The 27308-nt window shown below is 42.6% G+C and overlaps 1 protein-coding gene across 1 annotated transcript; it reads left to right on the forward strand.

The window, feature by feature from the left end:
* The first annotated feature begins 472 nt into the window (after positions 1 to 472).
* On the forward strand, positions 473 to 26836 carry LOC118997369 (uricase). The gene is made up of 8 exons (XM_037060972.1): positions 473 to 565; positions 9991 to 10209; positions 12867 to 12983; positions 13081 to 13159; positions 19996 to 20182; positions 21727 to 21850; positions 23793 to 23876; positions 25712 to 26836. Exons 1-8 carry the CDS (start codon positions 539 to 541, stop codon positions 25784 to 25786), a joined length of 912 nt encoding a protein of 303 aa, XP_036916867.1. The 5' UTR covers positions 473 to 538; the 3' UTR covers positions 25787 to 26836.
* The last annotated feature ends 472 nt before the right edge of the window (positions 26837 to 27308 follow it).

A 27308-nucleotide genomic window follows, 5' to 3' on the forward strand; every position in this document is an offset into this window, starting at 1 on the left:
AATAATATTTTTTAAAATTTCACAAAGATGTACTCTTTTGAAAAATATTTTATTTACTTATTTTTAGAGAGGGGAAGGGAGAGAGTAATAGGGAGAGAAGCATCAATGTGTGGTTGCCTTTTGAGTGCCCCCTACTGGGGAACCTGGCCAACAACCCAGGCATGTGCCCTAGAGTGGGAATTGAACTGGCAACTCTTTGGTTCACAGGCCTGTGCTCAATTCGCTGAGCCACATCAGCCAGATCTATCCTAAGGAAACAGTTCCAAAAGGATATTTCAGGGCTTGACTCAAAGTAAGAGTAGATGCAGTTGTATTTTAACAAACATGTTTACATATGCTCTCCACCTCCCGGTTTTAGCCACTCAGCATGACGCTGTGACTTTACTGTGGCCTTGTGTCCCATTGGCTGTAATGCAATCAGGTAAACACACTGACCACTCACCCTTCAGGTCAAATAAAAAATGTTACAATCTTTTTTTTGCCCTACCTGCTCTTTCTCATTTTTGAAACTGAATCTGAAGTTGAAGGTCAAGAGAAAATGGCCCATTACCATGACAACAATACGGTGAGACTTTCTTCTTCTTAGAGGAGGAGTAGAGTAGATAGACATATGAAAATAATTTCTTAAGTGCACGACGCTTTTGAATAAATTATTAAAGATGCTGATACAGCAGTTTACCTCATGCCTATAAATCGTTATGGCTCTGATTCATCCCTAGACTCAAGAACCCAGACCAGAGCAGAACAGGATCAGTTCTGTGCTTCAGTGCGAGTTGTTCAGAATTCTCAAGGTTCATGGGAAAGGGGGGGCTTGTGGTTCTATTTCTCCTAAAAAAGAGTTTTGTGGGGGGTGTCTGGACCACCCACTCACATTTTCCTGTAGTGCCTATGAAAAGGGTGGAATTCTTGGCCTGAACTCCAACCCACTAAGTCAGAACCATGCAGGTTAGGCCCAGGAGCTGTGATTTTCACAAGGTCTTTGGTGATGCTGGCATACCCTAAGTTTTGAGACCCGCTGTCCTGAGGCCCAAGCTATGCTGTATCTGATACATTCACAACCTACCAAATTGGTAAACCAAGAAACATTTTTATGAACCTTCCTTTATGTATATTATTTTGTTTTATATAAATTTTTGCCACATTCAGATAAAAAAGATCTGTCACCCCAACCTTTGTTATCAATTTAAAAATTTTTTCATAGCATGACATTTACTTTTCTAAGTTAAAATAAAATAAAGTTAATTTTATTTATCTTGTGGTACCTTTTGGTATTACAGTGTTGATAGCAGAGTATGTCAGGCTTAGGATTCAGTGATGCGTTTAGAGAATATAGAGACTAACTATAAGCGTTTTGGTTTGTTAGGTAGGCTAAACATTTGTTAAATAAGATATAAAGTAATTCCTTCTTTCTCATCATTACATGCTTAGCATAGCACCTGACAAATAGTGAATAATCTACAATATTAGTGATGATTGTTTTTACTACAACCTGAGTCCTTGCTGTGGTTGGGCTGGGGTACATCTGCGCGAAGATGGTTTTTGTTAAATCTAATTTTATTTCAAGGCTTCAAAAAACGCTGGTAGGTTACTTTCTTTCAGAAAACTTTCTTATCTCCCATTGCTGCTGACGCGATCGTGCCATTTAGGCAACAACCTCCCTTACGCAATCACTAGGTGCCGGACACCGTCCTGCACACTGAGGAGCCCAGGCTCCGGGAGTTTCAACATCACCCTAAGCCTAGATTCCAATGTGTCCCAGCTTCTACTAAAAACAGCAGAGTAATATTGTGGACAGAAACACAATGAATTTGGTGGAGAGAGAAAATGCAAACTTGGCAGAATGTTTTTCACAACTTTTGGAGCCCAAGCAATATAACATTATCAAAACACCATTTCTGTCTCACAACATGATCACCTCTAAAAATAGTAGCAAATCCCCTCATTGTCACTTGGCCAAGTGTATTGAATAAGAAAGAGTTTTTCTCTTGGTAATGAGCTTATTTCATGGTTGAAAGTTCATATTCATTCATCCAATAATTCTAGAAAATCTTAGTCTTGATCTCAATTGTGTCTCTTCCCCCTTTGCTCTATTATATTTCTCTAGTACATTTTATGTTTCTTTCATATACTCTATTTCCTGTGTATCTGTATTAATCCTTGATTCTTTATTTGGATCTGTCTTCCAGCTCTCTCAGTCTCTCTTTGGCAACATTAATCTATTACTCCACATCTCTTCCAAATAACTAATTCTTTCTTCAGTTGCATTTAATGTTTCTTAATCCACTTGTCAATGCAGTTCTAGAAGTTCTCCTGGGTTCTTTTTCAAATTTACTTGCTCTTTTTTATGGCCTCTTGTTTCTTGCTCAAGAGAAGCCATATTCACTCTATTGCAAGAAAAAGATAAGTTCAATCTTCTCTCTTATTTCTGTAAAAATGTTTGCTATAAGATGTTTATATTCTATGTCTGATCATTTCAGTATCTGAAGTCTTTGCAGGTTGCACTTTGCTATCTGTTGTTTCTACAAGTCTCTCTCGTGAGTCCTTACTACCTTCTGTACCTTTGATTTGGGGCAGTGAGTTCATGTTCCTTGAAGCTTAATCTGTGAGAATTTTTTGATACTGAGATAAAGTCAAATTTTTCCAAGCCTTGGTCTATGCTGGCTTTATCAAAATTCAGTCATCCTGTGAGGGCTCTTGAAGTCAGGCTGCTGGCTTCATGTATTTTCAATCATCTTTTTAGGTGTGGTTTACATAGCATAAAATTTCTCTGAGTTCAGCTTTATTTTTTGTTCCAACTTTTACAAGACTGTTGGTGTATGGAGTAAAATCTAGCACGTGACAAACTGAAGAAAAAAGATGACGTGCTTGTTGAGGGAGGAAGGGGAGGGGACTTGAGTTATTTTGGTGAAAAGGAATGAGGCAAGCAGAAAGACTCAGGTATTTGTAAAATAAAGAATTGTTCATTAGAAATGTGGGTAAAGGAAAACATCAGTGGAAGAGGGCCAGAAAAATTTTATTTGGTTATTTCCTACTCATTATTCGGGTGGCTGTGTGAGTGCCAATTCTTCCTGGAAGCCATCCATTCTTCCTTTCAATCTGGCTTAAGTGTCTTTGCAGGAGAGACCCGGAGCTCACTGTATTCTTTTAATTAGAGTGATTGTCAGAATGTATTCGAAGTGCTTGATTACTTTTCCAGTGGTTACTGGAGAGATCAGAGGTCAGCAAACTCCTGTGAGCCAAATCTGGCTCACCAGTTTTTTTCTGTAAATTGTTTTATTGAAACACAGCCATACCCATGCATTTATGTGTTATGCATAGTTACTTTGTGCTATCATGACAGAGCTGAGTAGTTACTACAGAAATCATACAACCTGTAAAGCCCAAAATACAATACTAACTCTCTGATTCTTCACTGCAAAAGCATGTTCTAGTGTAGAATCTCTATCAGGGAAGAACAGTGTCTACCTTGTTGTATCTCTGGAACTTCCCATGGTGCTTGTCTCATGGAAGGAGCTAAATAAATTTGGGTGAATGTAGGAATTGAATGCAAAAAGTTTTGAGAGACTTCTATTTTGGGGTGATGTGAATTTAGAATGAATTAGAACTAGTCGGAGAAATAGATAAAAGTAGGTAGGTAGGTAAAATCCCACTATAAAGAACATAGTAATGTTGTGTCAGGAAGATAGCCGGATAATGTGAAAATAATCAGGCAGACCAGGTTTCCATGCCTGCCCCGACTCTCCCTGGGCATATAGTTTTGACCAAATATTTAACACTGTGAACATCAGGTCCTTGTTCTAAAGGTGAGATTCACGATCTGCACCCTCACAGAGTGCTGCCAGGAGTCAACAAGATGCCGTGTGCGTAGCCTCTGGCCCATAACTGGTGCTCATTAATTGCTGGTTCCCTCCCACCTTCTTTCCTTTTCTTCTGTGATGCACCTCCTTTTCTGTCCTTACAGATGGACCGCAGTCCGCTGCTAATATGGTTCTAATGACCACAGATTTGCCTGCATCATTCATGTCATAATGGTCCTTAACCAGATAAAAGCCAATGTTCAATTCAAACACAGTGCTTTGCCCTGTTGTTAAAGGCATGATGCTAAGTTTTCATCCTGCCCCAAAGGGCAGCCATCCTTTGATTCTCTCCTTACTTCATAGTTAAACACCCTTGTGATAAACACAGAATCCATCTGAGCTTAGAATTTCCCTTTAGTTGAAAGCAATGACTGAAGTGCTAGAAAAAGTGGTAGTTTGGGCTCGGGGAATCTCTTAGTGTGGGGTAAGTTATGCTTCTTAGCGTAGTGGAAGCGGAATAAGACTTTTCAGTCTCAGCGGAGCTTTTCCTACTATACCAGTCTGCCTGTCAGTTGTGTGACTTCGGACAGCTCGCTTAACATCTCTGAGCTAGTTTATCTGTAAAATAGTCTTTGTATCAAATCACAAGGTTTTTCTGAGGGATAGCATAATGTCTCACTGGGTGGAAAAAATTTAAATGGTATAGAAATATAGGTTTCCTCAGTAGAATGGCAAAAAACTTCCTTCTATTGGGATCAGAATGCTTTTTTTCCTGTCCCTAATAAGGGGAAGGGCTTGTCATCAGGGGGTGTAGGGACTCTGATGTAGTGGGGGAAAAAAGCATGTCACCTGGAGCCAAATGGCCTGGCTTCTCTGCCTGCCTCTGTCACCTGGTAACTGTGTGACCACCACAGTTACTAGGGAACTCTAGTGTCTTCCTTTGTCAGGCTTGGATGACATATCTACTTCACAGAGTTTTTGTGAAGAATCAGAGGGAATAATATATGCAAATTTACTGACATGTCAAACCTTCACTAAATGGTTGCTACTATTATTTTTTTATTTGCAAGGCTCATACATTAGGAAAGAGATAGTGTGAATGCATCTCAGTAGAATTTTCTCCCAAGCACCTTTTTGGAGGTCTTCATCAATTCTCTGCTATGGGGTTTCCTCCCCTCACTGGCCCCACCCCCCAATCTAGAGGTGCCTGAGGACCTTGTTCCAGTTCCCTGGCCTGTTGCTATTGGTGCTGTGGACGTGCTGGCAGGAACATTAGCATCTCCCCCAGCACTTAGTGATGACTCTCTTTCTGTCACAGGCGGAAGTATGAAAACAACTGAACACCTGTAAATGGAGTCTTTATTTAGTAACTGTTCTTGCAACATCCACTTGACAAGGCCCTTTAGAGTCACCCTTTGAACACAACTCAGGGCGTAGCCCCCCTTGATAGTGGAAATAAACTGCTCCACAGCCGAAAGCAATATGACATTTCCTACGAGATATCAATATTTTTCCGCCTGACATTTAGTAGATCCTAGGCAACCAAAAAATACCAGCTGCCTCTAAGGCTGTTATTCATCATTATTGTTCTTATTGTTCCATATTGTTAAAATTCATCTGAGTGATATTAATATTGTTCATTTGAGTGCTCCTTTTTCTTGTGTTAATTCACATTTTTCTCTGAAGTTCTGTTGTTCACAAATGTGCAATTAAATAGCCAGTCAAGGGAAAAAGCTGGGCGGACAACTGGAAGAACTTGCCCAGCACTTTCCGGAGGAGAGGGAAGCTGTGTCCATGCACAGTTCCCCGCCTAGTACTGTGCCCTGCAGCTGAACTGAGAGTCGTCCTTGCGTGCTGGGCCCTAAATAGCTGGCATTTTTGTATTCCTCTCTGTTACAGAGGGTAGAGATGTTCTTCTAAGACATGAGATAAAAGTCTAGTTATTTTTAAATTTAAATTTGCAAAAGTTTTATCTTTCCTAAGAGTTTTGCCTCAAATCCACCCATGTGGCCTTGTAGAGGTTCACTGACTCCAAGCCAAGAGGCCTTAGACCTGCCGTGACAACCTACATCTCTTTCAATATGGAAACAGGACACTCACCATCTCATCAAAGAAGCAAAACTTTATGACACTTATTTAAAATCTCTGAGGTTTCTCCAACATTACTTGTGGGCAAATAGTGATAATCCATGCCTTTATTTTTCAAAACACATTTAAGAAAAGAGGATTTTTCTTTGGAGTTTTACTCTAGGTAATTGAGAGTCCTTTCACAACTGTGTCCTCAAGCCACACAAGCCCGGGGAAGGACAATGAAAGCGTGAGGCTGAAGTAGGCTTCGTCTTAGCTGCAGTCTTTGATTTTTGCCACCGTGGTCCTGGATTCATGTGTAGTCTAGGTGTTCATCATTAATAGTAACCCTGAGAACTCTTTGAGGCAACATTTCATGTCGAATTATTATTTGCCAATGATAATTACAGCTAACATTTATGGAACACTTATTATTTGTCAGACAGTTTTCTAAGTACCTTTTTTTCTTATGTAATGTTCACAGCAATCCTGATAGGCATTATTATTATTTTAAAGATTCTATTTATCTATTTAGAGAGAGGGCAAAGGAGGGAGAGAGGGAGGGAAACATCAATGTGAGAGAGAAACATCGATTGGTTGCCTCTCGTACACGCCCCAGCTGAGACCAAACCCACAACCCAGGCATGTGCCCCTCCAGGGAATCAAACCGGCAACTCCTTGTGGAACGATGCCCAACTAACTGAGCCACACCAGCCAGGGCTGTGCACTAGTATCATTCCCATTTATACATGGAGAAATTTGCCCCCATTCATAGAACTAATAGGTTGCAGAATAAAGATTCACACCTGGCCTATGTGGCTCCAAGAGCCGGGGCACCAGATGAAAGTGACCTTTGTACTCCATTGTGTAGCAGTCTTGGACACGGATCTCTACACCACACTGTGCATCACGCACAATGTGGTTCTGGCACTTACTTCTGATATCTCTGACTATGGAAATGAGAAAGACTTATTGCAGAAACAACTTCAGCTGCAGTCAGACCATCATCTGTGTTATCAGGTACTGCAGAGAGACCCTTCAGGGTCCCACTGCATTCTTGTTCCATTCTGTTCCAGCCTCAGATGCTTGTGCCCTTTTTGTTCTGACTCTTGGCTCAACAAACTCGATTACGCAAGCTTTGCTCGGGTGCCAAGGCCGAGTCAGCAGCTTGCTACGGAGCGCTGACCTCTCACGTGCGGCACGCATGGACTCCGGGATCCTGAGCTCGGCTGGAACACTCCTAGGCTTGTTGGCTATGTGTGCACTTTGTGCTGCTCGCTGGCTCTGTCTACACTCGACTCCGCCTTTCCTGGACCTTTCTTCTCTGGCCAGCCCTGCCTGTGACCTCCAGGCTGCGGTGATCAGAGGAAAAGGGGGCCTTCCCCACTTTCCCGGGGGGAGGCACTTCCTGATTAGGGTCTGAGCTGAAGCAGCCTTTCCTGTATTGAAATCTTTTGGGTACTTTCATTAACTATTCTGTGCCAGCACACAAGGGGTAGAGGTGGTCGTGCACCATTCATTTATTCATGACGCATTTATTAAGCACCTATTCACGTTCTAGGCACTGAGCTGAGTGCTGGCGTTGCCGTGACAACTAGGATAAAAATTGTTCCTGCTTCCATAGTTTACCATTCCTGAACAAATCAGACACAAAATGAGGCAACTGCAGTACAGTTTGATAAAAACTCTAATGGGAAAGAACTATTCTGAGGGCACATGGAAGGGGTACCTACACCAGACCTGAAGGGCTGGGGCAGATTACTGGGGAGAAGTGACATCTGAGACTTGAAGGCTTGCTAGAAGTTAGGCAGGTGAAGAGGCTGGTAGTTGGGTAGTGAGAAAGAGAAAGAATGTTCAAGAAGGAAGGAACAGCAAATTTCAAGGCCTATAGGCACAAAAGCACACAGAGCCCAGACAAGCACTGTCAGCCCCAGACAGTGGAAGTAGTTTGAGAGAGGCTGTGGCAGGATATGAAGTTGGAGAGTGAGCAGGGCTGGAGACATAAAGTGTGGCTCTCGTTTCTTTTTTGTATATATCGCATAGCTTTCACAGACAACCTACTGTACCTCAAGTATTTCGTGGCAGGGGATGGAACTGAGGAATAACATTTGTTGTCTTGCTGTACACTGGGGATGGTGGATAATTTCAGAGACCTTGGCTTCTGAACCCTAGCCATACCACCCAGGGGCCCCACGCCATCCACCTGTTTCTCTCCCCCAGGTAAAATCTCTTATTGCTCGAAGCATGTAAGAGCCTTTCTCCTTCTGCTACCATAGCACTCTCCATGCCCCAAACCGGTGCCCTTACTCAAGGTCCCCTCTGCTGTGTCCACAACCAGGCTTGACACAATCACTGTCATTAGGGTTGACCCCACTGTACCACTAGGCACTAGAAAGTGAACCAGGCCTTTCACATGCATCAGCAACCTCACAAAAAGGGGTAGTTTTCTCCACTGGTGCAAATAAGAAAACTGAGGCTCAGAGACATCAAATGACTTGTCACCAGCCACAAAGCTGTAAGTAGCAAGGCAGCATCTGGGCCCACTCTGACTCTAGAGCCATTGTAACTATACAACAGTGCCTCTTTCCTCGTCACTATTATAGTTCTTATCAGGATCCCTTCAGTCTGCTCTTCCTGTTTTCTTATTGAAGCTTTTCTTGAAGATGAGTCCCCCAAAGACTGGTTCACAGATTTTTGAGGGGCCTGCCCAAGAGTTGTCCCTAAATATGTCCCTCCCACAGAGGAAGGACCAAATTCAGACACGACAAATCTTCAGAGTATGCAGCAGGCCCTACTGAGCTCTATTTCCAAGATTTAAGGAAGTCTCCCATCTCTCACCTTGGGTAGGATCATTACAGTCATTTCTGATGCTGGCTAGAATTTTAAAAATTTACCAGGGGATCTGGTAGTTCTTTAGGCAAACATTTTGCAGTAGCCCTTGACATATCCGAGCATATCACCTATGTGCGATCAGCAGGTGCGTTTCCTTCTCTGTGTGCTTCCCCAGAGTCTCACTGAAGGTTGTTTTTGGTTTATTTTTAGTTTTGTCTCCTTCTTTCATTACCATTTTAATGTTCAATTTCAACGTTAAATAAAATAGTTTTTCTGCCCCCCCTGCCTCTTCCTTCAAACACCAGTAAAGTGGTTAAGTCTTGTGGATCCTACCAGCGCAGATGGACGTATTTGCTGGTGAGGGCTCCAGCTTCAGACAAGAGTACTAAGGAATCAACTGCCCAGCTTTTATTCAGTGTCTCTTTGCTAAAGCATAGCTTCCACTGCAGCCAGATGGCCCTGGTTCTGCACTCCTGAACGTAATCTGGACCCTGTCGCTAATGACGCTTCTTCCTGGCAGCAAGTAGAAGAAGCAATTTTCAGATTGTTTTTATTGATCACAGAGAATTTTCTTCAGAGTATTACTCTGTAAAAAAAAAGGAATGAAATAATTTACAGTTAACATAGATAAAAGTTTTACATAAGAAAGGCAGTTTCCATAATTATTAGGACTATACATTTTAAAGTCAACAGGCCTGAGTGTGACTCCTCGGCTCTCATCTTTCCTAGTTACGTGTAGTTGGGCAAGTTGCTTAAACTCTGAACTTCATCTTCTCCCTCTACAAAATGGGAATGATATTAGTTCTCAGAGCTGTTATAAGGATTAAGTTAGCATGGATTAAATAAAGAGTAGTTTGAACCATGAGATACAGTTATTATTATTATTTATTGTCAAGAAAACTACCTACCTGTCTGTCTTCAGGCTAAGCTGAGATAGTTTCATCTGTTACTTGTGGTTCTCTTCTCCAGGAAAGTTCTCATTCTTCTTCAACAGTAAGACGCGATCTTGCTTTCATGAATACTCTGATTCTCACCTTTTATAATTATAGGAAGTCCTCACTGAACATCGCTAGGCTCTTGGAACTACATGAAATGACATCATTATAAAGTCAATTTTACCATAGGCTCGTGGACATAAACAGGGATTATGTTAGTACACCATCTGATTGACATCATAACAACGCGATGTTATTTGAGGACTTGTATATGGTTAAATTAAGGCTTAAAGAAATTGCAGTTGACTTTTTGTTTTCATTTAGCTTTTTCCAATAAGATGATTATGTTTTCATTGCAGAACGATGAAGTGGAGTTTGTTCAAACTGGCTATGGAAAGGACATGGTAAAAGTTCTCCATATTCAGCGAGATGGAAAGTATCACAGCATTAAAGAGGTGGCAACTTCGGTGCAACTCACTCTGAGCTCCCAGAAAGATTATCTACATGGAGATAATTCAGACATCATCCCTACAGACACCATCAAAAACACAGTTCATGTCTTGGCAAAGTTCAAAGGAGTATGTGCTATCCTTCTTAGATGCTACCCATCTTTTTTTTAAAGATTTTATTTATTTATCTTTAGAGGGGAAGGGAAGGAGAGAAGGAGAGAAATATCAATGTATGGTTGCTTCTTGTGAGTCCCCTGCTGGGAACTGGCCTGCAACCCAGGCATGTGCCCTGACTGGGAATCGAACCGCGATCGTGTGGTTCTCAGGCCCGTGCTCATCCACTGAGCTACACCAGCCAGGAGATGCTACCAATCTTGATGCAGAATTCACTGTTTTATAACATGGTGATATTACTTGCTTATCTCAAGTTTTTTTTTTGCTTTTTAACCCTATTTTTACATTTTTTCTTTTCTATTCTAAAATTCCTAGCCTTACAGAAAAGATTGGCTGTTTGTTTGTTTGTTCGTTTGTCTGTTTGTTTTTTAAACTCACCTCTTTGTTTCCTCTCTGTTTTCTTTTCTTGGATCGTAACTCTTTGCACACCTTTTAGGTAGAGAATCCTACTAAAGAATTTTACAGTTCTATCTTGATTCGCATCATTGGCAAATCAAGGTCTTGAGAGTGTTTCAGAATAGAAATTTACACATTTTTGTCATGCATTTCTTGGAGTCTTAGTGTTTACTTTGTAAATGGTGTGCATGTATAGAAGAAAATACCGTTTTTCTTCTTGGTGTTATACAAGAAAATCTTAAGTATAAGATACATTTTGAAATTAATTTGTCCAACTTTGAATGCTTTCTGTATTTTCCCAACTCCATGGCCACCATATAGGGCAGTAATTATGCTCTTCGAAGGGCCTTGGGACTGATTGGATCCGGGATCTCAGCGCTCTCACCCCAAGTTTCTTTAAGTGTTAGGGAAGCAGCAGATTTCTGAGCAATTCAAGATTATTTTTTTATTCACTAGGAAGTCTAAGAAGACAAAAATGTGTACTGGAAAGCTTCTTTCTTCATGCTTTTACATGCAATCTGCATCCATGAAATGAACAAAATAATTGAAATATAAATTCTGCAAGGCATATTTCCACCCTCAACCTTTCTCTTGTTAATCAGAATGGCCCAGCAAGCACAGACAAGGCTGTGGAAAAGGCATGGCTCTCTTGAAAACATAAATTGAAACTGGGTGTTTGTACTGCATTAAAAAAGAAAGCTGGGGGAAAAGGTTTCTTACATTTTCTGTGTTGCGTGACAGGTACAGAAAAGTGAAGGAATGAATCTGGATGTTAAATGTTACTGAAATTCATTCATTTTTAGATAAAATGAATTAATAGTCATTCTATTTTTAGATAGAATGACAATATAATTTTTTATCCAAACCAGGAATTTTGTTCTTATTTTTTAATTGAAGTATAATTGACATACAATGTTATATTTGATATTTGTATATATCACAAAGTGATCACCACAATATGTCTAGTTAACACCAGTCACCACATATAGTAACAGAGTTTTTACTCTTGTGATGATAATGTTTAAGATTTCCTCTCTTAGCCACTTTCAAATATGCAATATAGTCTCATTAACCATAGTCTCCATGCTGCACATAACATCCTCAGGACTTAATTTGTTTTACAACTGGACATTTGTACCTTTTGACTCCCTTTATTCATCTGACACAGTAAGCTCGCCCCCCCACCCCTCGCCTCGGGCAACTACCAATCTGTTCTCTGTATCTATGAGCTTGGTTTTATTTGTTTGTTTTGTGTTAGTGTTTGTTTTAGATTCTACATATAAGTGAGATTATACAGCATTTGTCTTTCTCCATCTGACTTATTTCACTTAGCCTAAGGCCCTCAAGTTCCATCCATGTTGTCACAAATGGCAAGGTTTCATTCTTGTCATGGTTGATTAACATTTCACTATCCATTGATGGACACTTAGGTTATTTCCATATCTTTGCTACTATAAAAATGCTTCAATAAACATGGGTGTGCATGTATCTTTTCAAGATAGTGCTTTCATTTCCCAAACCAGGACACTTTTGAGAGTGAAATAGGGTGCTATTAATACATGTTCTGGGACAACATGTACAAAATGTCTCACAAATGTCAGAACTATCCTGGAGAAACCTGTAGCAATAGCCCATATTAATTATAGGCAATGCCACAAATAATCTGTAGACTATGAGAGTACCATAAAATATTGCCTAGAGATTAATATGAGGATTTTGTTTGGAATTAGAGAGCAGCTTTATGGGGGTGGAGAGCTGAGGATGGTCAATAAAAGGCCTGTTTGCAAGGCAAGAAAGCTGAAGTGGCCCTTCATTACCATTTTTCCTTGGAAAACTGGGAGGTCTATTTGCCAACCTCACAAAAAGACCAGAGTGTTTCAGAGTGTACTGTAGCACTGTAGCTGGTGGAAGCGATGCCTCCGCTCGCCATGAGGGGTGTCTGAATATGAAGTTACTTATTGCTCATACACATCTACAGAACAGGTTTCTTTTAAAACAGGATAGTCACATTTCATGATGGTGGTTTATTAATTACACTTAGGAACCCTTGTGAAAAATTGAAATAGCAGCCAATTCATCTCTCAAGAATTTTCTAATTCTATGTTCCTCTGACTCTAGAAAGCACTTGATCAGAACAGAGAGCGCTGAGGACAGTAACAATTATTTTCAGGTGGGGCAAGTATTTCTGATCACTGCCATTTTGTTTCTTTTTACAGATCAATATCATAGAAACTTTTGCTATGAATATCTGTGAACATTTTCTTTCTTCTTTTAACCACGTCATCAGAGCTAAAGTCTACATGGAAGAAGTCCCTTGGAAGCGTTTTGAAAAGGTTGCTTCATTTATTTGTGCCTTAGTTTAATGAAAGAAATTAGCTTCCTGACATATGCTGAACTTTTACGGAAACAATGTTTTTTTCTAATTTTCAGAACGGAGCTAAGCATGTCCATGCGTTCATTCACACTCCCACTGGAACTCACTTCTGCGAGGTTGAGCAGATGAGGAATGGTGAGAAAATATTTTTCTTGCTATGATTCTGCTGTAGCAATTGCAGTTAAAAAAAAAAACTACCTTGTACAGGAAAACCACAGAGAAGGCTTTTAAATCTGAGATGGGAATGAGCATTGTGAGTATGGATTACATTTTTTTAATCTACTTTTTATCTTAAAAATATAAACATGAAATAATACTTTTTGAAAGAAATCTGGAAGTTAAGTAGAGTAGTAATTTTTATTACCCAGTTTTGAGGTAAGAAAAAAAAGGCCCAAGCTGACAAAACCCTCAAATCTTTGAACTTTCTGACCAATACTTTTAGTACCATACCATGCTTTAATTATAATAACCTTCTTAGGAAATATCTAGTGAATAGCAATCAAGTTTTCCTGACATTTTATTTGCATAGCAATAAAACTACTGATATTGTTACTATAAAATAAACTTCACTTCAAGAAGCAATGGCACTTATATGCATGTAATTCTATTCACCAAAAAATATAAGAATTAACTGTGGACCATAATTACAACAACCCTGGGCTTGAAAGTAGCACATAGTGCTTCTCCCGGAGAGAGCCCAATCACACAGCCTCACCTGACTGCAAGGAATGTTGGGAAATACGGGCTAGCCAGGTACCTAGGAAGAAGAGGAAATAAATTTAGTGGACAGCTAGCAATCTCTGCTAAAAAAAGGTTAAGAAGTTTCAATTAAGCCCTGGCTGGTGTGGCTCAGTGGATTGAGTGCCGGCCTGCAAATCAAAGGGTTGTGGGTTTGATTCCCAGTCAGGGCACATGCCTGGTTTTCAGGTCAGGTCCCTGGTAGGGGGAATGTGAGAGGCAACCACACTTTGATGTTCCTCTTTCTCCTCCCCTTCCCCTCTCTCTAAAAATAAATAAATAAAGTATTTTTTTAAAAAAGCTTTAGTTAAAAGAAGACTAAAGAGAAACTATGAAGTTTGGCTAATAGGCCATTGGTGACTTCCACAAGAATATTTTAGCAGGGCCCTGGAGCTGGAAGTGGAGTGGCCCAGGATAGGGCTCTCCTGGTCATAACAAGAAAACTGGCTGCTATTTACACTCTTGTTCTTTCCAGGAATTTCCAGGAGTTATCATCAGCCTGAACTGCTCAGCTGGCTGCTGCAGGGTGGAAAAACTAGTCACCATAATCAGAACAAAGCTTTTTTCTTTCTGCAAAAAGCTGCAAAGCTTCAGGGTAGCAATCACTGTGGCAGTGTTCCCAGAAGCTCCAGCTTGACTCACCTAGAATCCAGCATCCCTCTCATTTCCTGTGGGGCTGGCAGGGGTCAGGGTAGGACCAGAAACATGTGTTGCCTTAAGGGTGGGCAGTGTGTGTGTGCACACATATGTGGGTGTATATATCTCCCAGTGTTGTGTGTATGAAGATGACATTTGTACTCTGCACCTCTTTACAGAGTAGGGATCTATGCTCTTTGGGCAGCAAAGTTGAATTCGTTTGCTTATTGTCTAAGAGCTGAAAACGTGAGTTGAATCAATGCCCTTGTGTAGGCTTAACTGAAGAAAACAATCATTATTTTACACACACACATACACACACACACACCAGTCCACAAGGTGAAGTCTGTTATTACAAACTTTTAAGTAGGGGTTTTGGTGGGGACCTGGCTACGTTGGTGAGAAGTCTGCCCCCTCAAACACGTGCATTTAATCACACATTCAGCCATGCAACTCCCAAACAGGACTTTTCCCAGCAGAATATGTAGCTGGGTTTCTTCTGGTGAGCTGGATTTACTCTTATCAATTGAGCCAACATTCATAGGAAGCCTACGTGAATCTCAAACAACATTTTAGGTCCTCAGAATTGCTGTAAAACTCCCATTGCATTATTTAGGGCACTTTTGGCTGTCTCAAAGTCTGCTGATTCTATGGGAGAATCTGGAAGAGAGAAAGAAATCTGTTCACCCAAAGGGAGGAGGACTGTTATGTTCATGACTTCATGAGCTCTGAGAGGTGACCAGCACCTGCGTGTGTGATGCAGGCTGTTGGTTTAGGTGTTATGTGGAAGCTGAATCTCCCAAACTTTCTTTCAGTCTCTGTGAACTACAAGCTTAGCCAAGCCTTGAATTCACTGGGCTGGTTGAGTTACCAATTTGAACTCTATTGGGCCTCAAACTTCTTCACTTTTTGAATTATAACTCATCAAATTTCTCTCAATCTGACACTAATTATAAAAATTCATAGCTACGTTGAGGAATGGAAGATGGTGATATGGTCTCAACTAAGAGACTATTGTCTGGTAATAAAAAAAAGTATTAACATGGAAACTAGTAGAAGTAGGAGGATGATTTTAAGGAAGAGTTAATGGCATTGAAGTCCTGGGGGAGAACAGACTGAAGAGCTGTCAAGCTGGGCAGACCATGGAAGTGAGATGGGGCAAGTGGGGAAGTGAGATGGGGGCCACTGCTGAGAAGGCAGCTTGCATCCTTTAGATATCAAGACTAAAGCGCCCTCCAGTTCCTCCCAAAGAAGAGTTCTTGGCAAACCCAAGGTCTTTGGAAACCATTGCGATTGTCACCTAGTTGTCCAACAGCCCAGTTAACTTCCTTCTTTCTGGATGACGTCATCTTTCCGGGTCCAGAACTGCACACAGACAACTTCCGCTCCCCCTGCTAAATGAGCTCAGTGGACAAAGGCAAACGATATCTAATTGGTTTTCATTTCTTCTAGCACTGTGCAAATTTGAGGCTTTCTACTAGAATGATTTAGTATAGTTTTAAGATATTCTGCTTTTAGCTATTTGTGTCCTTTTTTGAACGTGTTAAATGTGGAAGCAATTATCCCCTTAATGACAGGATTTTTTTTTTCTTGGCTCAGTAAAGCTTTGTGCTTCGTGACACCTGATGCGTAGGTAAGGATTGGGCTTATTTTCTATTAATTCGCAGTGAGCTCCTCTCCCTCAGAGAACTGAAGGGTAGGGTGTATGCTTCTCTGGGAGACAGACCACAATCTGCTAAGTGTGTAGGAGGACACTCAAAGCTAGAAAAGATTATATTCTAGCAGACTATAAATGTGACAATCTTCCTTTTGCATTATTTCATAACCATGGCAGAAAGACAAGAGAAAAGGCTGATTAAGTGGTTTAATGGGAAGTAATCTAGAAAAGGACAGTTGTTTTGGTTGAATCATTTCTTCTTAGTCTAAACTGGAATCTATTTTAGAGTGTGTGAAGCACCCTATTTTTAGTTGATGGGTCCATAAATCTGAAAGGCTCAGGTTTTTACCAGTGTTCTGAAAGCTGGGGCACCGCCAAGAGAGGAGATAAAACGAGCTCTCTGATTTTATCCAGAGAGCCTAATGTGTGCCAAGGGAAAAAACTCCACATTCAAAGAGAATAGGTATTTGTTGCTGTTGTTTTTGTGCATTGAATGATGAGTATACATGAGAAGATGGTTTGCGTTCTGCCCAAACTGTGGCAAATAGTTAACTGTCTTTGGCAACATGAAACATTTTATTCTGTGTGAAACTGAGGTCAAAGACACATTAGAAAATGCACCTACTTTCTCCACTTTCCAGTTCTAGCAAGAAAATAGATCATTTCAAAGTTGCCTAGCAGGAGTGACTCTCCCGGAAGATCAATAAATCTCAACCGGGGGCCGGAGATAGCTGTGGCTGCTCATCAGAAGTAGTTTTCAGAACACAAGGAGCCTTTGTGAAACATGGGGAACATAAAAAAGTCCGTTATGGCAAAATCATCATAAAGACCTTTACAGAGCATTTTCTATGTGGCAGCCATTCTACCAAGTCCGTTACATGCATTATCTTCGACTGTCAACTCTAGGGCACCATCACCATTTGACAGATGAGAAAATCAAGGTAGAAAGAAGTTGAGTAATTTTCCAGGGGACCAGTGCTCATACTTTGGGGAGAAGGGGCATGGAGAGTGCTGAGATTTGAAGTTAGGGAATCTAAGGTCCAAAGCTGTGGGCTCAATGGCCATGCAACAGTGTGTCTAAGAACCCTCTTACGATTAAGGCCGTTGGAGGAGCCGGAGTCTTTTTCGGCGTACGTGGGGGCGGGCAGTTGAGGCCAGCTGTCTAAGAAAAGATGCAGAAGGTAACTCTTCTCTTCAGTTTTCCTCTACCTCTCTTAATCCCCCTTCAAGTCTACCCGCCACTGTTTTAACCACACTCCTGATCGCAAACCCAGCTTCATTTCTACAGGATTTTTTTAAAAAGGGATTACTGTTGGAAACAGATTATATTAGTTTATAAAGGTTTTAGGAGTCAGTTCTTTAAGGGGGTCTTTGTATTTCAATAAGAAATTTTTAAGGAATAAAAAGTCTTCAAGATACATAAGGGCCACTTCTAAAAGTGATGTTTGCATTTCAGACCAATGGAGATGGTATTTTTCAATCTTCAAGCTCCACATGAGCCCCCAAAGCAGACTATGAAATGAGAAGTGGCAACCTTCCTATATCCTAGAAAGGCCTCTTTTTGTAAAGAAATGGGGAGAGTGAAAGGGAGGAGGAAACTTTGGGTGGATGGAAGTGATCCAGAAAGGAGGAAAAGAAGCACTGACTCTCACAAAGGGGACTGATTTCAAACTCTGCTTCTGCCGGTTCCTAGCCATGTGACTGTGGCAAAGGAATGAGTAAAAGTCCCCTGTATAAAATGCGGTACCCGTGTAACAGTGGTGAGAATCATCAGGACTGAGAAAGACAGCAACTAAAACCACGCTGGCAGTAAAGGCATTCTCAGCTGATGCCCATGTCCTCCCTCCCCGCTGCTGCGCTGTCTATTGGAGTCGCGGGGGGGGGGGGGGTGGTCAGGAAGGGAAACTGTGAAGACCAACGGAGGAGAACTGTCTGGAAGAAAAAGACACTAAGGTGTGAGGTACTTATTCCCTGATGTGAATCAGTCTTGTTGCACTCACTCGGCCATTCGTTGATTCCACAGGTGCTTACTGATCACTTCTACAATTCTCTTAGATTGGAGACTTAGACTCCCTCCGACCAGCACTTAGAAATGCTGATTTTTCAGAACTACGTCATCATACGTCTAGAATCTGATAAACCCGGCCATCTTAAAAGAATCGAGGCATTGCTGGTGTCTTTCTCTAGATTCTCCTGCATATATAACTTCCAATGAGAACTGTGGAGTGTTAAACCAATATCAGTTTTAGCTTTACCACATTATCCTGGAACACTCTGGCCAGAACGCCTTATTTGATCAGTACATATTTAATCAGCAGATCTACCACCAGCCACTGGCCATTGCCCTCTCTGATAGATGCACACACATGGCTGGGAAAATACCAAAATACAGTCACCATTTATCTACTTCTGAAACAGCACAGCTCCCGAATTACCCACAGCCACTGAAACCACACAGGTGACGTAAACCACTAAATTATTAAGAGATGCCCTGGATTGGACTTATGGATCATGAGTTCTATTTTTATTCTCCAACGAAGACCATGCAAAACATAGTGATGCCTGACACTTCTGGCCCTTGATTTATGTGCTAAGCAGGCCAGGAAGGTTAGATATTAATCAGGACTAACTTCGGGACTGAAAAGAGGCGACCTTAGTCATCCTGCCACGGCACGGTGCTAGTGGGGGTGTGTATCGAAGTGCCCCCTGAACATCCAGACCACAGTGATGTTGTTTCCTGAATTTTCCTGGCCTTGTAACTCTCTCACTACACAACTTCTGGTCTTCTCCAGGCAAACGTCCCGTTGTTCTGACAGCCTGAGGGTCTCTCATATGCTCGAGGAGAAGCTGGCACCATTGGCTACAACTCTTGCCTCGCTGGCCCTGCTCAGCGTTAGCTGTGCCAGCTATCACTGCCCCTTGGGAAGAATGATGTTCTCCACAGAACACTGCATCCTGGTGTGGTGGGGCATGACAGGGGGCCGGGGGACTTCTCAGTGTCACCTGGTGCCATGTTCTCTTCAGGCTTCACCAAACTGTTGGAGCTACAGTGTGTTCCACAAAGAAAAACATAATTGTCCCCTCACCAACTCTGCACTCCACCTGCTGCCCCTGGATCCTGAGCTAAAACTGCCTGGCACACAGGTCAACAGCTTACTCAAATTATGCCCCGCACCCTCCCACCTCCCCCACTCACCTCACGGAAAGACAGCAGGGTGCGGGAAAGCCATATCATCCCCTGCATTGTTTTCAGCTCTTCCCTCTCACCCCCAGGCCCCCATGAACCAACTTCGTCTCCTCTCCCCTAGCCAAAAAAACAAAAGCCTTCACGGGTATGCACTTAGGCAGGTCTATGCCTTGTGCGTCACCAACCTCACCTTCCCAGTCTTTATTAAGGTTCAGCCAGGCTTACACTGCTGTTCATTCATGAAGTTGTTTGATTTTGCTGAGCTCATAACCACAAGGGAACTGAGGGTCTGGCGGTGATGGGAGCCGTAAGTCAGTGTAGGCAGTCAGCACCAGGACTACTCCATAAAGGATTCACAGCAGCAGACAGAACGGCTCTGTGGGAGCTTATTAAGTCATTTCAGCATGACTGTTGAGTGAGATGCAGCTCAAAAAGTGGAAGGCATTTGGCCTTCATGTAGCTGAGAGGACGGTATTCATTTCTGTGGGCTTCAACTCAGTGTGGAGGAGGAGTCTCTGACCTTCAGTTCTCCAAGGCCAGGAGGGGGCTGGGAGTAAAGACAGAGAGAAAGGAACACCATCCTCATCATTTGGACCACAGAGGAGTCGGGGGTCAGAAAATATGGGCAGTGATGCGGTTCTCTGGATAAGCCTAGTGTGTCATGTTTTAACAACCAGGGTGCTCGGGGCCAGGGATCAGTGAGAAGGCACCGTTTTATGACCCCATCCCTTCTTACCTTTGTACTTAACATAGGACCTCCAGTCATTCACTCCGGAATCAAAGACCTCAAGGTCTTAAAAACGACCCAGTCTGGATTCGAAGGATTCATTAAGGACCAGTTCACCACACTCCCCGAGGTGAAGGACCGGTGCTTTGCCACCCAAGTGTACTGCAGGTGGCGCTACCTCCGCTGCAGTGACGTGGACTTCGAGGCTACCTGGTATGAGCATGTGCTAGGGCCTGGCGCTGGGACAGGTAGTGTCTGCCCTGGTCCCTGACGTTCATGAAGTCTTCAATTTGAAAGGGAAACTTAGAGGCCATTCAATTTCACTGCCCCATTGTTCAAAATCCCTTCTATTGTATAACGGAAAGCCAGGGGTCTTACTCTGAGTTAATAGATCTACCCTTGACCCTCAGATGCTATTAGCAATAATGACATTGAATGGACCTCCTAATTTCTGTGATCCTCTGCATTTAATTGATTAAATCAGTAGTTCTCAAACAGTATTATGTTACCAGAATCACATGGAAGGCTTGTTAGAAGGCATGTCACTGGGCCCACCTCCCAAAGTTCTGGCTCTGGAGGTCTGGGGTGAGGCCTGAGAACTTGCATTTCTAGCAGGCTCCCAGGTGATGCTGATACTGCTGGATCAGGAGCCACATGGTAAGAATCTCTGTATCAACTGAGGATAATGATGTTTGTCCTCATCATAGATGCAGGAAGAGCTATACTAGGGTGACCAATTTGTTCCAGTTTGCCAAGGACATTCCTGATTTTGACACCGAAAGTCCCATGTCCTCAGGAAGCCCCTTGGTCCCAGGCAAACTGTGGCACTTGGTCACCTTAGGCTAAACTCAAAATGAGATAACATGTCACCGAAGCACTTCATAAATGATAAATGCCTTAACAATATAAGGATATGATTATTGTTATGATATCCTTACACGCAGCAATGAAGTCTCTGAATGCCCGGAGTTTACTTTTTGACCAGGCATCCCGTTTCTTTGCTGCAGGTCAGCCAAGTCTAAATTGTTAGACTTCCCTGTATGAGGGGCTGGAGCCTGCCCCTGGCAGCTTACTCCCACTGGTTCAGCTTCGCTCGGCTCCTTTGATTATGTGATAGGTTAGGAAATGCTTAAAGAGAACCTCACCTCAATTTCATTTTTCCTTTTTTATTTCACATGTTTCCTGTGGGTAGCGGCCTGATGTGTTTATGTGGAAAAGGGCCCAAAGTGGAGTGTGCCAGAGTCAGGGTGCTATTTGCGCCTCCCACTGAAGAGAAGGAAGTAGAGTGGACCATTTAACTTTTAAACTCAGGTTCCTCATCTCTTAACTGGGGATAATAGTAGTATCTGCCTCGGGTGTGTTGAGAGAATTCAATGAAGTAATCACAAACAATATTCAGCAAAGAGAAAAAGCCCCTAAAATGTAGCAATTCGAGGAACCAGCCAAGCTGAGCCGGAGTACCTGGGAGTTCTCTTCCTAGGTTCTTCAAGCATAGAAGAAGATTTATCCTGGAATTCCCATCATTGGGCCCTGGTGCCAGATCAGGAAGATAGCCGAGTGATGCTCAGTATGTTTCTTGAATGGTGCTCATGTGTTAGGGAATGGGAAGTGAGATTTTTTATATTACAAGATATTAATATCTTCTAAAATCAACAATAACATTGTTTTCTGAGGCACACGAAGGTCACTGTGTCTGAACTTTATATACATTCCTAAAGACTGCCCTATGAGTCCTTAGTTCTCTTTCTGTGTTTTAGGGACACTGTTCGGGACATTGTCCTTGAGAAATTTGCTGGACCCTGTGACAAAGGCGAGTACTCGCCCTCTGTCCAGAAGACCCTCTATGACATCCAGGTGCTCTCCCTGAGCCAGGTCCCCGAGGTGCGTACCCTCACTGGCCATTCCATGGACTGAGAGAGCTCGTGTCTCCTGTCGGCTCTGAGAGAGGGCTGAGAGTTAAAATAAGAAAGTGGAAGACACATGAAAAACGACATCTGTTGTTCAAAAGCTTGTTATAGCAAGTGAGAAGAGAGCAAAAAACGGAAAAATCTGTCCAACCTGAAAACACAGACCACTGCTGTGGCTCTTTAGTTTTGCTGAAATCTCCCTGAGTCTCTTCACCCTGCCACAATTTAAGCCTTGTATTCAGGACATTCACATGCCCTGAATGTGAGAGAGACTTAGACCAGCAATCTATGTTTCAGGAGATACAGAGAACAAAGGACAGGTTCAGAGAGACTTTATCCACATGTGCACCCATCCATCCAGCCATTTGATATTATTGATGGTTATTATGCCTCTGTCAAAACATGAGGAATATAAAGACAATTTAGACGTGGTTGCTGTCTCCAAAGAGCTCCTTATTCAATCAGAGAAGAAAATAAGTGAATTAACAATACAATAAAGAATAGAGTGTTGCGGAAATACAGAGGAAGGCACCTCACTCAGACAGCTCCAGCCAGGCTTTCTCGGGGGAGAGGTGTTTGAGTTGAGTCTGAAGGGACAAGTGGGGTCTATCTGGGCTCACACTCAGGAGTGAGGGAGCAGGGTAGGTATGGAGACAGAAGGCAGCAAGGAACAGCCATTTCCTGTTGAGGGTCTGCCTTACATGAAGCTCCACAAGTAAACATTTTGCCACGCACCTAGAGATGAGGCGAGAGGAGATCTGCAGGGCCCCTGTGGTCTCCTTGCCAGCCTGCACTTTATCCTGGAAGCTCTCAGGAGCCACTCGGGGGTTTAAGTAGGGTGTGGTGCCGCCAGATTTGCATTCCAGAAAGACCACTCTGAAAGGCCAATAGACTTCAGATGAGAAAACTGTGGAGAAACCTAGAAAACGGGCCTTGATTGAGGCTGGGATGGGATGGGCAGGAAGAGTACTCTCTTCACGCCTGGGCAGCAGGGACTCCTGCCGTGGCCAGCACTGTGGGGACCTTTCAGGCCTTCCCATGGCTGTGCTTCTCTCCACCGATGAAAAGTCAGTGAGACCAAGACAAAAAAAAAAAAAAAAAACCTTTCAGAAGCCCATGCATTCCTTTTAGAGCACTCTCTGGATACCCATAATCCAGAATTTCCTGCCCAAATAACCTGAGACTAATTCTAGAACCTAAGCAATTCTCATCCCTGGAACCATCCTCTGGAGGGCAGATCATGCCATCCGTGTGTACACCTTTAGGCCTGAGAGTGAGGAAGTCAGATGTTTGCAGAAGGTGTGAATGGGGCTGGATATACAAGCTGGGGTGTCCACCCCCCTGAGTACAAGAAAGGAGATGGGATGAGCCAGGGCTGGGAGCTGACTCTTCCCACACGACCACATCCTGGCATGGCGCTCGAAGGAGGCAGAGAAGTTCACATTAGACCCTAGCCTTCCAGGCTGTTTTGAAGGTGTGTTTGCCAAGTTAGAAGGATAGAACACATTTCACATAAACATTTTTTAGCTTGATTTATAACTTTTAAATCTTTAGACATCTGGTATGTGGGCCTCCACTTCCACTCTTACCCCAGGGCCCACAAATGTTAAAGGAAGGCCTGGTGAAGTGGGAGCGAAATGAGGAGAAATTTAGGAGGATGACAGGCCAGCCCCAGGAGGCCAGTTAGAAGTGGTCTCCCAGGTTTCTGATCCAAGAAGCTCTTGCTTCTCTGAGTGGCAGCTCTTGTACACGGAGAGGAAAAGAGGAGGTGCACCACCTAACAACAGGACTAGGAGGTGATAACAGTGTCAGGCCGTAGAGGAACCACAGAGGTTGGGCTGGCGGGGGAAGGGGCTGAGTGGCAGGCAGATTCACAGCTGCCCAATGTGATGTGTATGTATTACTGTGGATTCCAGATAGAAGATATGGAGATCAGCCTGCCAAATATCCATTACTTTAACATAGACATGTCTAAAATGGGACTGATCAACGAGGACGAGGTAAGCACTTTAAAAATCTTTATAGCACATCTACCCTCCCTCCACCCCTCTTTATAAACTTTGGATGATAATATCACTGACCAAATCCTGTAAGATTTGGAATATTTATAGTTACCCCTAAGTACAGCCCTCAGACTCTGGGCCTCTTGGCGTCGGAGGCCAGAGTACCGGAAGGGGGTGAGTGATTACAGAGAAGCGTTGGCGCCCCAGAGAGCGAAGGACAGAGGAAGAACAGAGTGTGCCCGAGGAGCAGCTCCGACGCCTCCTTCTCTGAAAAGGGCCATACAAGGTCACGGCTTAGAACGATTCTATTTTCATTTCTTCCATCATCTCTAATTCTCAATTAAGCAGTCAATTCAGTAGCATACAATATACACATAAAAAGATGAAAGCACATTTGTGTTTCTGCTTGCAATTACAGAAGGCAAGGTGGGGAAATTCAGCTTTTGAAAGGAACCCTTGCCTTGGAAAAAGCTCACCCTGGCTTGTTTTAAGCCATGGCAGGAGGTAAAACCTCGTCAGTGTGCCGGCTAGACAACCCCGGGGCCTGTCAGAGCTACTCCTGGGAAAGCAGAACCGCCCCTCCCCCTTGGACCACTCTCCGAACAGTGGGATTTCTTTATTTGATTCATCCTTCCACAGGCTTCTAGAATATGAAAAAAAAAACACATTTGGCAGCTTCTTTTAGTATGTGGAAGGAATGAGACAGGGAAGGACCACCTATTAACATGATTCTGCCACCACAGAATCACATTCTTTGGAGAACAAAGACGTCCAGAAGGTGCTAGTTCTGGGGCCCCCGACTCAGCAGCCTTATTAGTCACAACCCTTCTCGCCAGGCACATGTTTCTCTGTTCTGCAAATTATGTTGACAGCTTCACTGGGCTGCGCACCACCCCAGCTGTAGTGGAGGCGGAGGAGCAGGCAGCAAAGCCGGGCTTAGGTGCCCGCTGTAGCCTTCAGAGCCCTGAGCTGCTGCGGATAGCCGGATAGCCGCGGCGACCCCACGTGCGGAAAGGAGGGGGAGCAACTTCAGAGGAAGGAAAGGACGTTGATGATCGGAATGCCATTAATTAGGATGTAAAGACTTTTAAAAATGATTACCTTCTAAAGGGGAGGGACCTAAAAGTAGTCATGGCCCTGTTCACCATCCGGGAAACAAACGGGCCCCAAACAGAAAAAGGCTGGCGCTAGGACTAAAGCAATGTTTAGTTCAGACCCACTCAGCCCGCCCCCACCGGCAGAGAGCGGAGGGTGTCATCAGCTGCGTCTGTGTCTGCACTCTGGGGGCGGCTGGAGGCACTTCCAGGCCCTCACCGGGCAAGTGTGTATGAAGGGAAGGCAACGCATGAGAAGCAGAGAGTCAGGACACACTGACAGCAGCAGAGAAGTAGCAAATGACAGGGTGGGAAGAAGAAGCCTAAACGCACAGCTGTCTGGAGCCATTTAGAACAGAGATAGCGGCCCCGCGGACCTCAGATGCTGCCGGGGCGTGGCGGCATTAGGGCTCTGGATGGTGATTGATGTTCAAAGTGAGTCATCAAGCAAAGGCCAAGCTGTGTTCACTACCCTATTCAAAAGGCAGGGGTATGTAATGCACTTGAGAAACATTTATATCCCAATGATTAAAATTTTCCTAAAACTCTAATTTTTTGGAAAATTGACTCATCTGTCAACTGCTTCTAGAAAAATTAGGCATTACCATGCTTGAAGAGACTCGACTGTAGGACATACACATTTTTCTGTCTAGCAAGCTGTTGATTTAATGTTGATTCATGGAATAAAGGAGAGTCCTATTTCAGTGTCTGTGAAGTTACAATGTGGCTTTTCTACAGGTCTTGCTCCCGTCAGACAACCCCTATGGCAGAATTACCGGTACCTTGAGGAGGAAGCTGACTTCCAGGCTGTGACACTGGAGCCCAGCTGGAGTCCACTCTCAGATGCAGAATTCCTTAAGGCACTTGTGATGCTGGCTATCATAGCATGTAACCATGCAGATTTTCAGCCTAGTATGTTGATTCATGGTGTGCACTGTCCTCTTGTACAAAAGGATTCTCCTAGCTCAGCAGGGTGTTTTATGATTGATTAGTAACCATAACAGGCTTTGTGGATACAGTTTATTTCACAAATGCAGAGCAATATTAGCATAAGCATATATTAATATTTCTTTTTAGCTTATCACAGAGAAGCTTTGGAATCAGTTCACTAAGAAAACAATCATGAATTAATGGAAGTGTCATATCAGGTAATTTATGTACAAGTTTAAAAAACAAGCGTTGTTTTCATGCTGCTGGTGCTAGAACTTTGCTTCTGGGAAGTGCAAAAACATGATGAACAAAGTCCCATTTTGAAATACATCACCATTGTGGCTTCAGTGAGACGGCATATCTGGATGTGTAAGAATGCTTTAGTTTATTCCTACTCTAAAAGTACTTTTGTAATCTTACTATATTGGTTTTATGACTTTTACAATCCTTAGAGAATATTTAGTACACATTGGGGCCCTGAAAAAAAGTGTAAGTTTTTCCTTTAAATAATGCATCACTTTGTCACAAAGAGCACATTTAATAAAAGCTAAGTCAATGCACTGATGGATGAATATACATACAGAAAGAAGACTAGAAATTCTGTGTATGGCAATATTAGCAGTGAGGATTTCTTGATGGTGGGATTCTGGGTGATTATTATTTTTGGCCATGTGCTCTTCTGAGTCTTTCAAATATGAACATTTATCATCTACATAATCAGAGAAATAAATATAATTGATGATTCAAAGATGCATACAAATTGGAGTGGTATTTATATCAATTGGCAAACTCTACTATTATATATATATATATATATGTGTGTGTGTGTGTCATAAAACTTCAAAAAGTATAATTTTAGAAACCCATTATGAAAACCTGTCCACATGACCATTCTAAATAACCCTCCTCCATTAAAAGCTCTATTTATTAAAATCTTAAACGAATCTCCATTTTAATAAATGCTTGCATGAGAGTACTTAGTATAATTTGATAATTCTGCTTCATTTACTTTCATAACATTACTACTTAAGGCAGTTGTATAGTGTTTAATTTCACACTCATTCAAGTTCTGGTTCTGCCTCATACTAGCTGACAAGTTTCCTTATATATAAAATGGAGGTGCAAATAGAACCTACCTCATAAGTTTTTTGAGGATAGATGGGTTAATGTTTGTAAAGTATGTTGATAGTAGTTATGTCTAGCACATAGAAATTTCTGTATGCATTTGTTAAAAGAAATATGCTGCCTTCTTTTCATCTGTTATTAGACCCACGTAGAAAGTCATCAGTGGACTTTGTGGGTGGGGTGAGGGATGGAAGGTCTGGGAGCAACAAGCCCTGGGAGACACTGGAGGCCACTCACCAGCTAGCAATGGAAAGGACAGGAGGTAAGAGCGAGGAACTCA

Source organism: Sturnira hondurensis, unplaced genomic scaffold (genome assembly GCF_014824575.4).
Source record: "Sturnira hondurensis isolate 20B ecotype Veracruz unplaced genomic scaffold, ASM1482457v3 Scaffold0013063, whole genome shotgun sequence".
Taxonomy (NCBI): Eukaryota; Metazoa; Chordata; class Mammalia; order Chiroptera; family Phyllostomidae; genus Sturnira; species Sturnira hondurensis.